Source organism: Andrena cerasifolii, chromosome 1 (assembly GCF_050908995.1).
Source record: "Andrena cerasifolii isolate SP2316 chromosome 1, iyAndCera1_principal, whole genome shotgun sequence".
In the NCBI taxonomy this organism is placed as follows: Eukaryota; Metazoa; Arthropoda; class Insecta; order Hymenoptera; family Andrenidae; genus Andrena; species Andrena cerasifolii.
The window spans coordinates 20257623-20269624 of NC_135118.1; the positions used below are offsets into that span (position 1 = coordinate 20257623).

The 12002-nt window shown below is 40.9% G+C and overlaps 2 protein-coding genes across 7 annotated transcripts in view; one reads left to right on the forward strand and one right to left on the reverse strand.

The window, feature by feature from the left end:
• LOC143377971 (uncharacterized) overlaps positions 1-12002 on the forward strand; it is an 82527-nt gene that overhangs the window by 58330 nt on the left and 12195 nt on the right. For all 6 annotated transcript variants that reach the window (XM_076829865.1, XM_076829847.1, XM_076829873.1 and 3 more), the window contains 13 exons: positions 817-985; positions 1062-1107; positions 1236-1371; positions 1453-1609; positions 1847-1975; positions 3121-3468; positions 4463-4634; positions 4733-4886; positions 5166-5292; positions 5385-5585; positions 5936-6105; positions 6782-7726; positions 10332-10494. In XM_076829865.1, coding sequence (XP_076685980.1) covers positions 817-985; positions 1062-1107; positions 1236-1371; positions 1453-1609; positions 1847-1975; positions 3121-3468; positions 4463-4634; positions 4733-4886; positions 5166-5292; positions 5385-5585; positions 5936-6105; positions 6782-7726; positions 10332-10494 — 2917 coding nt within the window. The remainder of the gene's footprint in view (positions 1-816; positions 986-1061; positions 1108-1235; positions 1372-1452; positions 1610-1846; positions 1976-3120; positions 3469-4462; positions 4635-4732; positions 4887-5165; positions 5293-5384; positions 5586-5935; positions 6106-6781; positions 7727-10331; positions 10495-12002) is intronic.
• The window catches only part of Vap33 (VAMP-associated protein 33kDa), a 135457-nt gene that overhangs the window by 42594 nt on the left and 80861 nt on the right, over positions 1-12002 (reverse strand). The gene's annotated exons all lie outside the window — the stretch shown is intronic.

A 12002-nucleotide genomic window follows, 5' to 3' on the forward strand; every position in this document is an offset into this window, starting at 1 on the left:
GCAACGTAGCGTCTACTGTATTCATCTGAAACCAAAAATCGAACAATTTTTGTTTAGTTTATGAGTGCACGCACAAATCGTATAAATTCATAACTTAAACGATGCAAAATTGAACAAATGGCGGCCTCTCGAAAAAAAGTTCACTTTTTCCAACGAAATTTTGCCTTAAATGTGTAAAAAACGTTATTTATTTAAACAATATCATTATACCAATAGCTAAGCTCTGCGAAGAAAATGTTCACAAATATCCGTGCACAAGGTCATGTCGATTGGTTGAATATTTTCGGAGTTACATTGCCCGCAAATTGTAAAACTGTCGTTTCGAGAAAAACATATTTCAAGTTTTCTGGTAACCTGCTGCTCCGTAGCAAAACCGGCTATATCCGCTTTAATTTTTCGAATTTCGTTTTACGGCTTTGGGAACATATTATCGCGATATTCAACTATTGATTTTTGCAAGAAAAAAATCGGTTTCTTCGCCCGCTACACCAGGCTCCCCCGTTAAGAGGGAGATCCTATTTTTGGGGGTAAAACCATAGCAAAATTTAGGATCTTTTTTAATAAACTAGCGAGTCGATTCGTCTAAAATTTGGACCACGTCTTTACGCACCAGAGTAGTTTGATGAACCACAATGCTGATAAGTTATATAATCCTTTGGATTCTTTTGTTTGGTTACACAAGAAAATTGACGCAAAAGTGGATAGCAAAAATGACTGGGAGAGTCTCACTCTCCTCGATAGTAAAGACATTCAACTGTTTGACAATGGATTTATATAACAATTTACTCGTTTTACCTGAATCTGTTGGGTCCACAGCCTGACTACTACCGAGACGCAGCCCACTTCCGGCTGGTCGGCGAGGGGCCTCAGTATCGACTGGAAATACCTTACGCGAAGCTCGATTTTACGGGAACGTACTCCGTGATAGCGCGCAACTGCCATGGGGAGGCGAAAGCCGTGATTTCTTTGCAGATCTACGCGAAAGGTAATGCAATTCTGCTCAAGCGAAACTGGCGAGCGTTTAACAGTTCGATTAGACGAAGGAACGGTTATGTTTTCAGGCCAAGGCAAAGAGGAGAGGATGAAGAAATCGGGGGTGACGCACGGGTAAGTGGTGCCCAGATCCTTACACCGATAAATTTCGTTGCCTGTCAACGTTGCAATTTGCGAGGCAACGGCCTGGCTTCGATCGCGCGGACCTCGCGGATTGACCAAGTATTAACTTCGATTGACAGGAAGGTGCTGACTTTGCCAGTGATTACGAGGGAGCTGCGGGACCTGAGGTGTTGCGACGGCGACGCTGTCACTCTCGAGTGCAAGGTTCACGCCACACCAGAGGAGCCCCTGGTGCGCTGGGAACGTGGAGGAAAAGTAGGGAAAGCTTCTCGACGAGCCACAACACCCTCGTCGGTGCTTCATAAATATTCAAATACGTTCGCTTTACTGTCTAAGATTCTACAGATGGGCGGCGACTTTTCCGCGGAGTTCGACGGGGAAACGGCGCGCTTGAGCATCCAGCACGTTTATCCAGAGGACGAGGGCGAGTATACCTGCGTGGCTTACAACGACCTCGGGAAAGCATTCACGTCGGCTTGCCTCGTCGTCGATGGTAATTTTGTATATAAATTACGGCCGCGTGATAAGCTGCAGCGGATTATACAAAGCAGCGACGGTGCAGATATCGGCGATTTTGCTCTCGAATGTTTTTCAATTACTATGCACCGTGTCTACGGTGGGAACACTCTTCCGGCTACTCCCACCGCTTATTTTTATTAAGACTCGCGTGATAAGGAACGTAATTGCTGCCTGCGCCAAGGAACGTCACGTATTGATTGCTTGCTTTCAGTGCCCGAAGGGAAAGAAAACGTTTTGAGCCAAAGATTGACGAGGCCTGCGGGTCTACTCTCAGCAGGTTCGACGCCGAGGTCGACGCCACGGTCTACGCCCATCAGAAGCTTATCCCCCGCGGTTTCGCGTAAGCACCTCGTCGAAATCAGATAAAGAATCAATTATCCAAAAGACGAGATAGAAAAAGTTGCTTCTTCTACACAACGCTTTGTATAGCATAAGGAAACGAGACAGCTATTCTCGTCTAACACTTTGAGTAGCAGATTTTTCGTTTAATTTATACTTTGATAGGGCATCATCTCATTTGGCGTCAAAATTAGCAGCGATGTAGTCTGCAAGTATAAACGTGACTCGATTTTATCTACAGCAGTCAAAGTTTCAACGTGTTATTTCCTCGAAACACGTTTCCTTAAAACGGCGGGAATCCTAACAAAAAAATGAATCGACCGATTTAAAAAATTCTTGAGGGATTTCGTTCGTTACTAAATTTTACAGAACTTTTTGCGCTTAAAAGGGCAACATTTAAAGAACATTTGGTAATTTTTTCGTAGAAAAGTATTTAAGTTTATAATAAAGTAACAAGCGACATCCAAGAAGCATTTTTAAAAATTTGGTTTTGCGGTGAGCATTGCCATTCGGAACCAGATTATCTAAAATCAAAAAACAAAAAAGATTTCGTTAGTATATTAATGTATCCTCAGGTTGACGGAGAGAATTTTGCGAAATATTAAGTTAAAACTAAATGGCGGCTATTTAAATTTGAAATCCTGATTTTTTCCTGCAAAAATCACGCGAAATTTTTAAAAATGCTTCTTGGATGTGGCTTTTTACTTTATTATAAACTTAAATATTTTTCTACGAAAAAATTACCAAATATTCTTTAAATGTTGCTCTTTTAAGCGCAAAAAGTTCTGTAAAAATATACGCTTTCGCTTCTTCAAAAAAAAATCACAAATATTCGCCCCTTTTCGGCCGCCTGACTAGGTATAACCCCTTAACTCGGTCACAGCTCCAAGTAGTCGCTGTTGACGGAAAAGTCTTGTACAAATTGTAGAAAACGAACTACCTAAGCTCGGTTTGTTTTCAAAATAAACATTCGGGGACTGTCGGACAATGTTTTCGACGTTTTCGCCACAGAAGTCAACACCGACGCCAGTCAAAGTGTCGGCGACAATTTTTTACTGAATCTCCAAGATTAGCACACGGATAATTAATTAACGTTTTCTGTACCCAGAATCAATGGTAAATGTAACGCGAAGGAATGTCTGACAGATGGACGAGAACTGAGGTCCCCGCAGCTCCTGCCACGTAGCAGGTCGATGTCTAGGCGGCCGAAGATCAGCCCGCCGAAATTTTACGCGGTTCCACACAACCGAGTGGTCGAGGAAGGTGAAACCGTGCGATTCCAGTGCGCCGTGGTCGGTCATCCTACACCGTGGGTAAAATGGGACAAAAACGGCCTGGTCGTTACGCCTACCGCAAGGATCTCTATAAAGGAGAGGGACGACGTGAAGATATTAGAAATCGTCGAGGTCACTCAAGAAGATGCGGGGCTGTACAGGGTGATCGTGGAGAACGATTACGGCCGTATCGAAGCCAGTGCCCGTTTGGAAGTAATAAGTACGCAGACGATTGATAAATACTGATTTAATCTGTCACCATTTGCATTTCCACGCGCTTAATATGGAACGTGGCTTCAAGGCAGTGGCGCATTCAGGATTTACTCTTGGGGGAAGCCAAGTCGGACGGAAAAAATATTTTTAAGAAAAATTTATTTAATGCAAATTCAATCAAATTCATTGGGTGATTATAAAAATTTATTTAAAGAATAAAATACAGTTTGCTTTTTTGTTCACAAAGCTCCTTCTTTGGGAGGTGCCAGGGCTTCTTGGGTGCGTCACTGCTAGGGTTTGTCAGTTTTTAAAAACCGGGTTTGAAAACAGGTTTATTTATATGTATAAATTTTTAAAATTCGAAAACAGGTTTTTAAATTTAAAAAGAAACGGTTTTATATACTAGAAATAATATGCAGAAATTAATTAACTGTTTAATTAAAAACGTTGACATTTTTACGTGAAATCTCCTCGGACACAATATTGTAGGTAATAGTTTACTGTAAAACTAATCTTCATGGGTTCATATTTTCTGACGCAAAAATACTAAATGGAATAAATATTTATAATTTGGTACCACTGTAAAAGATTTATATTTTCTGCGGATTTTAGTTATTTTAGTTTTATTTTTCATTTGGTTTTGTATGCAGTCTATTTTATTGTCTTATATTTTTGTAGATCCATAAATATTAAGGAAACTGAACATTTTTAAAATACGTACAAATATTTATTTACCATTTTAATTAAATATTTTTTGTGAAAATTCGATAACCGGTTTAATCGTTTTTTGGGGGATAATGGAATTCGAAAACAGGTTTTTTCGAAAGTCGGTTTTTGTATAAACCCTAGTCACTGCTTCTGGGTATATCAGTTAGAAGTTAGAAGTACAGTGAATCATAAAGTGTTTTACTCGCGGCATTTGTAATAATGATGCTGACATTGGTAGCGATCTCTGCTGAAGGGAGAAATTTACCATTCCTGGCATGATTCTGTCCGAACAGATCGTCAACTGCTTGGCCCGGTTGCTCGAGCAATCAGAACCAGAAGCGCGTCGCCTAGAACGTATCCATCTTTCGGCCGTAGCCTTCTGGACACTACTACTAGAGTAAATGGACGACTGCAGCTCGGTTGCAGCATCCGAGGCTCGCCCAGCCCGACGCCAACATGGTTCAGGTGAAACAAAAGCCAGAATTTATTAAACATTTCGACACCGTCCAGATAGCTTGTCTCCTTTGCCCACGAGCGGAATTCAAAGATGTATAATTTTTCAGGGATGGACGACCATTGGAACGATCGAGCCGAATAAAAAGGTACTTCGATGACAGAAGTGCGATAATCGAAATTTCAAAAGTGAAAGCGAGCGACGCGGGTGAATACACCTGCGTGGCAACGAACGTCCTTGGTTCCACGAAGAATACCTGTCAGGTAAACATCCTAGTCACGTGCATAATTTTTATTTAAATAAAATTTTCAAACAACGAGTAAAAGTTAAAAAAAAATATTACACTAATGTGAAAGTTAAAGTTATAGTTAATGTTGAAATTGGAAACCTTATTCCGCGCTGAACTTGAAACGCTCGGCGAATACAAAAATTAATTTTATTCGTTGAATAAAAAAATCAACTTACGTGCCAACGATGCCTTCTGATTATACAACGGAACGCTGCCTTCCCTTTCTTCTTATCTAATTATTACTTTATTACAGGTGACCGTTCTTGACCCTCACGATCCATCTACGGCCGACAAGGATCCACCGAGGTTCCTGCAGCCACTTCCAGAAGAGTCGATCGTCATGGAAGGACACTGCTACGAGCTTCAAACGCGACTCACTGGTACACTGAAAATAAAAATGATAGTTACAATTTAGCGAAAGCTAATTGAAGCCAATTTTGAAATTGTGTTTTAATTAAATTATACTGTCCAGGTACTCCACCCTTCGCGATCGTTTGGTTAAAGGACGGCCGCGACGTGCCCGACAACGATCACTGTAAATACGTCATATACGGCGACGGTGGAACAGCCCTTAGATTGTCCCACGTTTCTCCGCAGGATGCTGGGGAGTACACTTGTCTCGTACGCAACAATTTCGGAGAAGCCACTTGCAGCGGCCTCTTTGCTGTTCAAGGTACACTTTCGCACAGAAGAGACCCTTCGGTGCTTAATTAGGGCAATGGAAATGCTTAAATAGTTCCTTGACCAGTGACGCACTCGGGATTTAATTTGGGGAGGAACCGAGTTGAACGGATAAAAACATTTTCAATGCAAATTCAATAGAATTCATTAGGCGATTATAAAAATGTATTTAAAGAATAAATTCCAGTTTTCTTTTTCTTCTAAATATACAAAGCCCCTTCTTGGGGGGTGCCAGGGTCCCTTTGCCCCCCAGGGGTGCGCCACTGTCCTTGACTTCCGTAAAAAGTAATAAAATAGCAGCTCACCATGGCAAATGAACACGTTTCGTCCGAAATTGAACAGATTACAAAGGTGTCCCAAAACTGGCGCCGCAGTTCACCAAAACCCCGCTGTCAGTGGTGACGTCGAGGGGCGAAGCTGCGTATTTCTGCGCGCGAGTACAATGCGGAAAACCCATGGAAATTATGTGGACGATCAATGGGAAGGATGTTCGAGAGAATTCAAGGTGCAAGGTATGCTCAACGATTGCATTCAAATTAGGGTGGGCCTTAGCTACTTTTGGTGAAAGTCTTATTGCAAGATGTTTTTTCACGCCGCGCCTTCCCGACGTTCAAGCGATCTGAAATTTTGCACCAATTATTTTCTCCTAAAATGGAGAAAGATTATGGGGCGACGTGCAAAAAATTCTACGGCCGAAAAATAAGGTCCACCGAAATGCAGATTCCTTAACCCTCGCTTGTCACATCTCTTTTCTCAAACGTAGTTGTGTGTTAAATTCCATCGGTTAAATTAAATCGCAAAAAATCTGAGGTAGAGTTTGAACATTGTAGAGTATCACTGTCGAAAATTAACAATTGCAGTATCGCGGTTTCCAAAAAAAAAAAATTAAAAGGGAAAGTGTTACAGAAAAACTTTTGCTTAAAAAATCGTGACTTATTTAAAAAAAATTAAAAATGGAATGAAAGAAATCCCCTCACTCGAGGAGCGTTTATAACTGTAGAGCATTCGTGAAACTATATGGCTTAGTTACAGCAGTGCGCCAATAGTACCACTTTCAATGACGCCTCAAAGATATTTTACCACAAAGTGAAATTTCGATTTTGACCCAGTGTGACAACCGTGGGTTAATCCAGTCGAATTATGGAAAGATCGTGCGATATATGCTTACGTTACCATACCATCCGCCAGGTCGAAAAGGACGACAACGTGAGTGTTCTAAGGATACACAACGTGTCACCGCGAGACGCTGGGGAAATTCGGTGCACCGCGTCGGTAGTTGGAAAGGGCCCGTCGATCAGTTGCACAGCGAAATTGCGACTGAATCGGTCCCTCCACCACTTGGATGGCCCCGCTTCGAAGTACAACAACGTGGACATGGAAATTCGAAGCGAAAGGGTTATCACCTGCACTCGTAGCAGTTCCCTGAGGAAGACGAGAAGGGACATCATCCCCTCGCAATCGCCTCGAAATCAACGATACGAGCCACCCATGCGTGCCAGATCCTCCTCGTTGACCCTGAAATCCACGCCAAATCGCAAGCAACCGTCCCCGCTACCGACGCGGAAGAACGTCCCGCAGAGCCCGCTGCTAGACACGAGGGATATTCGCGAGGACAAAGCGAGCAGGAGCAAAGGGGTGTGCGTGAAGAAAATAGAGGACAAAGTCGTTCGGTTCGACGAGAGATCAAAAGGTGGGATCTCATCGTCCTCGGACGAGGAGGAGACGAACGATGCTGCGGAAAGAATGTTACCCCCGAACGTGTCGAGTGAAACGAGCTTGAAATCGATTGAAGATGGGGAGGGATGCGCGAAGAGTTTGGCATCGACGAATTCCGAATTTTGTAAGACTGAGAACGATTCGATACAGCGCCAGGATAACTGTAACAAGCACGATGACACGCCGATAATGTGCACGGAATCCGCTACGGTTACGAAAGAGGCAAACGGGCCTTCGATTTCGGAAATAAATAATGGGATTCAGGTGAAAGAGGAGAAAGTTACCGCGGCGAAGGAATTCGTAACAGCCGCTATCTTAAAGGTACCAGCGGACGTCACGGTGTTCAGGGGAAATAGGGTAGTCCTCAGAGTCACGTATCGAGGTCATCCGGAGCCACACGTCAAGTGGCATCGGGCTGTAAGTATCTTTTAAATATATAGTGACTCGCATTAATATTCGGACACTTTTTAAAATCGCATCACTTTTTTAGAATTGGTCCAAACGACTTGAGTTTTTTTGAGAAGCTAGAAGGATTAGTTTGCTAACTGACGCGTTTCGTCGTTTTGAAAAAAAATGTATTTGGTTGGAATAGCGAAAAGAATAGTAAAGGTCGATTTTTAAACTTTTTTGTGAGCTTGTAATGAAAATTCAAAAAAAAAACGGTTTGTAGATTGCAGTAAATTGTATACGTGCGTAAAATTTCATCAAAATCGATTAAAGATTGCAGAATAAGGTCGAGAATCGCGAAAATTCCCGAAATCTGCGATTTTCACAAACGGTTTTTTTTAATTTTCATTACAAGCTCACAAAAAAAGTTTAAAAATCGACCTTTACTATTCTTTTCGCTATTCCAACCAAATACATTTTTTTTCAAAACGACGAAACGCGTCAGTTAGCAAACTAATCCTTCTAGCTTCTAAAAAAAACTCAAGTTGTTTGGACCAATTCTAAAAAAGTTATGCGATTTTAAAAAGTGTCCGAATATTAATGCGAGTCACTGTGGGTACTTCACCCTTCTTCGATCAAAATGTCAGTGTCGAATGGTATACTTATTTACCTTGAAGTGTTTTTCCACTTCTTCATTGGAACATATATACAGGCTGTTTATAAATATGTCGGGCAATTTTTTAGGCTGGATTATACTCGTCAAGGTAATAAGACAAATTGGTATACGAAAATGTCCGATAAGGCTTAGGTTTACAGTTATAAGCATCTTTATATTTCGTGAAACACTGATCCGATACGGCTATGAAAGTGGCATTTAACGAAGCCCAGCTGCGTTTCTGTGGATCGATTATCATTTCGTCTTTGCTTTTTTTTACAGGTGCGTAGGAAAGGATAGGAATGAAAATATAGTATACTAGCGTCCCTCGTCTCTGCTTCGCCCGAGATATTAGCGTGATTGATTCATATTTATTAGAATTAATATCTTTTAAGAAGACTAAGTATTTTGAAGAAAGAAACTTAATTGCTTCATAATATTGCGGAAAAAATAACATTCTCTCCAAATTTGGGAGATTTATTTTCCCTCCAGCGGAATACATACTAGGCGCTTCTTCGTTCCATGTTAATAACGCGTTTTTGAGACATGCTACATTGCCTATGTCCGTCCTAGAGTATCCTGGAATAATTTGCTAAAATTTGAGGAAGATCGATTCAATAGTTCTTCAGTTTTGCGCGAACATAAAAATCGACTTTCTCTTTATATAATAGTATAGATTAGGCCAAATGACGAACGCGCGAGTCTGCCGGTTGCCCTTTAATAGACGTTTCGGGCCGGTATTTTACTGAAATATTGTCCCGCATGTTTATAAATACCCTATGTGTAAAAAGGAACGAGAGCTATCCTTGACTCTGATAAAAGGAAATTGAAGAATGATAGTCTGAGTAATAACTTTAATGACCATTGCAAACTCATTGAATCGCATACTATCTTCGTAGAAATTTTTAAGTACTGTACTATTTTCCATCTTAAAAGTATATTGTATTCGTTTCGGCGACAGATTTGAATGGTGCCACTTGTTTGAATATTTTCTATACAAGAACATTTTCATCCTGTATCCATGTCAATTTTTTATTCATCTTTTCTTTAGTCATTAAAATATTTTGTATAATTATATTGATTAGCGCCATTAACTCATGGTAAAGTATGAGCATGCCTGCTGCAATGCGTTTGCTTTTGTTTGATTTTATATTTTGTATTTTATTTAATTTTATTTTGAAATTTTTTTATTTATATCCTCTCTCTATTATTATTGTGTTTTGTCATTAGTCTCAGGGCTAGACTTAAGGCGTCACATAGGTACGTTTAGCTGCGGCGAAAATTAATGAATTTAGGATTTTTTTAGGGGTTTTTATTTAAAAAATAAAACAAAATACTTAGAACACATGATTTATTAGTCTTATAAAGTACACGAAAAAATATTTTTTTAGATTCTTTAGACCATTGCAGAAAAAATGGTCAGCATGATATCTCCTTTAAACATCGATGGATCTGAAAAATAAAATAATATTCTTGTAGAGTAATATTACCATTATGGGCTGACGAGCCATTTTTTATCTTTTGTTTAATTAATTTTGTATGCACAATTACACAGCAAAATTTTGCATGAAAACAAAACATCAGTTAACTTTAAAGTGCCACAAATTGTTCATTTTTTTCTAAATTAAAAAATTTAGTCCGTTTCATGCGTAATAAGTATTTTGTTTAATTTTTTTAATAAAACTCCTCCAAAAAAAAACTCCTAATATCACTCATTTTCGCCGTACCTGAACGTATGTATCTAACTCCTTAAAGCAGTAAATTACCGAATCTCATCCATTGCTCCTTCATTATTAATATTATTATTATCATTTGATATTTTCGTTACCAGCGTAATCTGGAGTATTCGCACATTTCAGAAGGAAGTGTTTGATGAATCGAGAGTACCTGCAGAGTATATTGAATGAGACATTTTATCACGAGTTACATATTTGCATAGTACTCAAGTGGAATAACCGAAGGAACGCGTCTTTATTGAAGGGTCGAGAGCTGGCTGCAGATAAAAAGACTGCCATCACCTACGGCGGCGGTGTGTCCTGTTTAATATCGGACGACGTTACCGCTGATAACGCTGGGAAGTACGAGGTGTCTGTGGCCAATAGATTTGGAAAGGATCGAAGATTTTTCAGCGTTGCTGTCGAAGGTACGTTGCGAGGAGCTTTACATGAGGAATCGCCTAACCGATTAATCGTGTTAAGAACGACACAGGCCTATTCCATGGATATAACATTGTGCAAATGCCTCAAGTGGAATCGAGCTGGTCGTTCAAACAATCTGCATAGATACAGAGGCAGCGAACTGGAGCGATTAATGTTTACAGAGCGTCGAAACAAGGGGTCTTACATCACTCGTTTAAACTCTTGCCGCGATAGCGGGCACGCTCGCGAATAAGCGCAGTATAAACGGAACATCTGTGCCTATTAGAGCAAAATGTACGAATCTAAAGATAGGCTGTGTTATTAAACATAGTGGGAATCCATTTTCTTTGAAACGAAGGATACGCGTGATACGGATTTTAAATTAGAATATTACGGAGATATCAGTGCGACAGTGCGATAAGCAGCTTGACCTAATGAATTTAATTTCAACTTAATTAAACGTTTATCAATTTCGATCGAGGAATTGCTCTGAAGTCCCCGATTCCCGTAATCGGGCACAGTATTTTCAGGACTTAGTGCCCCCATTTGAAATTAATTACTAATTCATTGGAAATCGACACGTAACAATAAAACCCATCCGAATCAAAGTGTTTAAATGAAAAGGCACCCTGTGCAAAAGGTACGTAATCACATAACAGAACAACTGAGAAGGAAAAAGTATCGACGATGTAGAGCGAGGAGATATTGTTGTGCGGGAGAAATTAGCTGCGTCCTGGTAAGCGAAAGGGGACGCCGATCGCGGGAACTTTCGATTCCATTAGACGCACAATTTATTCCATTCCAGTGAGCTTAGACTGCTTAGAGCCTGCAAACGCAATTCAGAAGCGGACACCCATTGTTCCGCACGGTCCAGTTCCTCTTCTTATGTACAAGGCAGACGACAGTCTCATGTGACGTATCGCGCAATAATTCCTCCTTCCATCGTGTCTTCTTCCTCCCCCCCACCCCCTACCAACAGCTTCGGCTGTTCTTCCTCTTTCCTCGAGATCGCAATAGAACGGAGCAGTACCGAATAGCTACGCGCTCCGCGTATGTCGATAATCTCTATCAGAATTACGTACCGCGTTACCGAAACGCTCCAGATTTCACTTCCCGCATTCGCCTGATTCGTTCTCAGGTTCTCGCCGCGCTCCGACAGTGGTTACAGAAAAAGGAATTGAAATCGGCCCGAAGATGGGTAATGGCTTCGCGCGTTGCTGAGACTTTCGTTTGCGCAAGGCAGTTTGCAAAAAAGTTGTATGAAACTACCGGTGCAAAGACGTGCAATCGTACGTGGCGTAGAATTGGCGCTTGAACGAGGATAGTTCTTACCGACAAAACATCTTGCTTGCTACCGTGAAATACTTCGATAATTTCCGAGCGCTGTGCTGTCTAATTTATAGTGGGAAACAGAAACAGTTTATATAATCCTAAAAGTGCGTTTCCGCTAGTTTAGCTGGCTGCTGTGGGAGCAGGTTCGAAGGAAACAGTGGTTTAAAACGTGCTTGTTTAT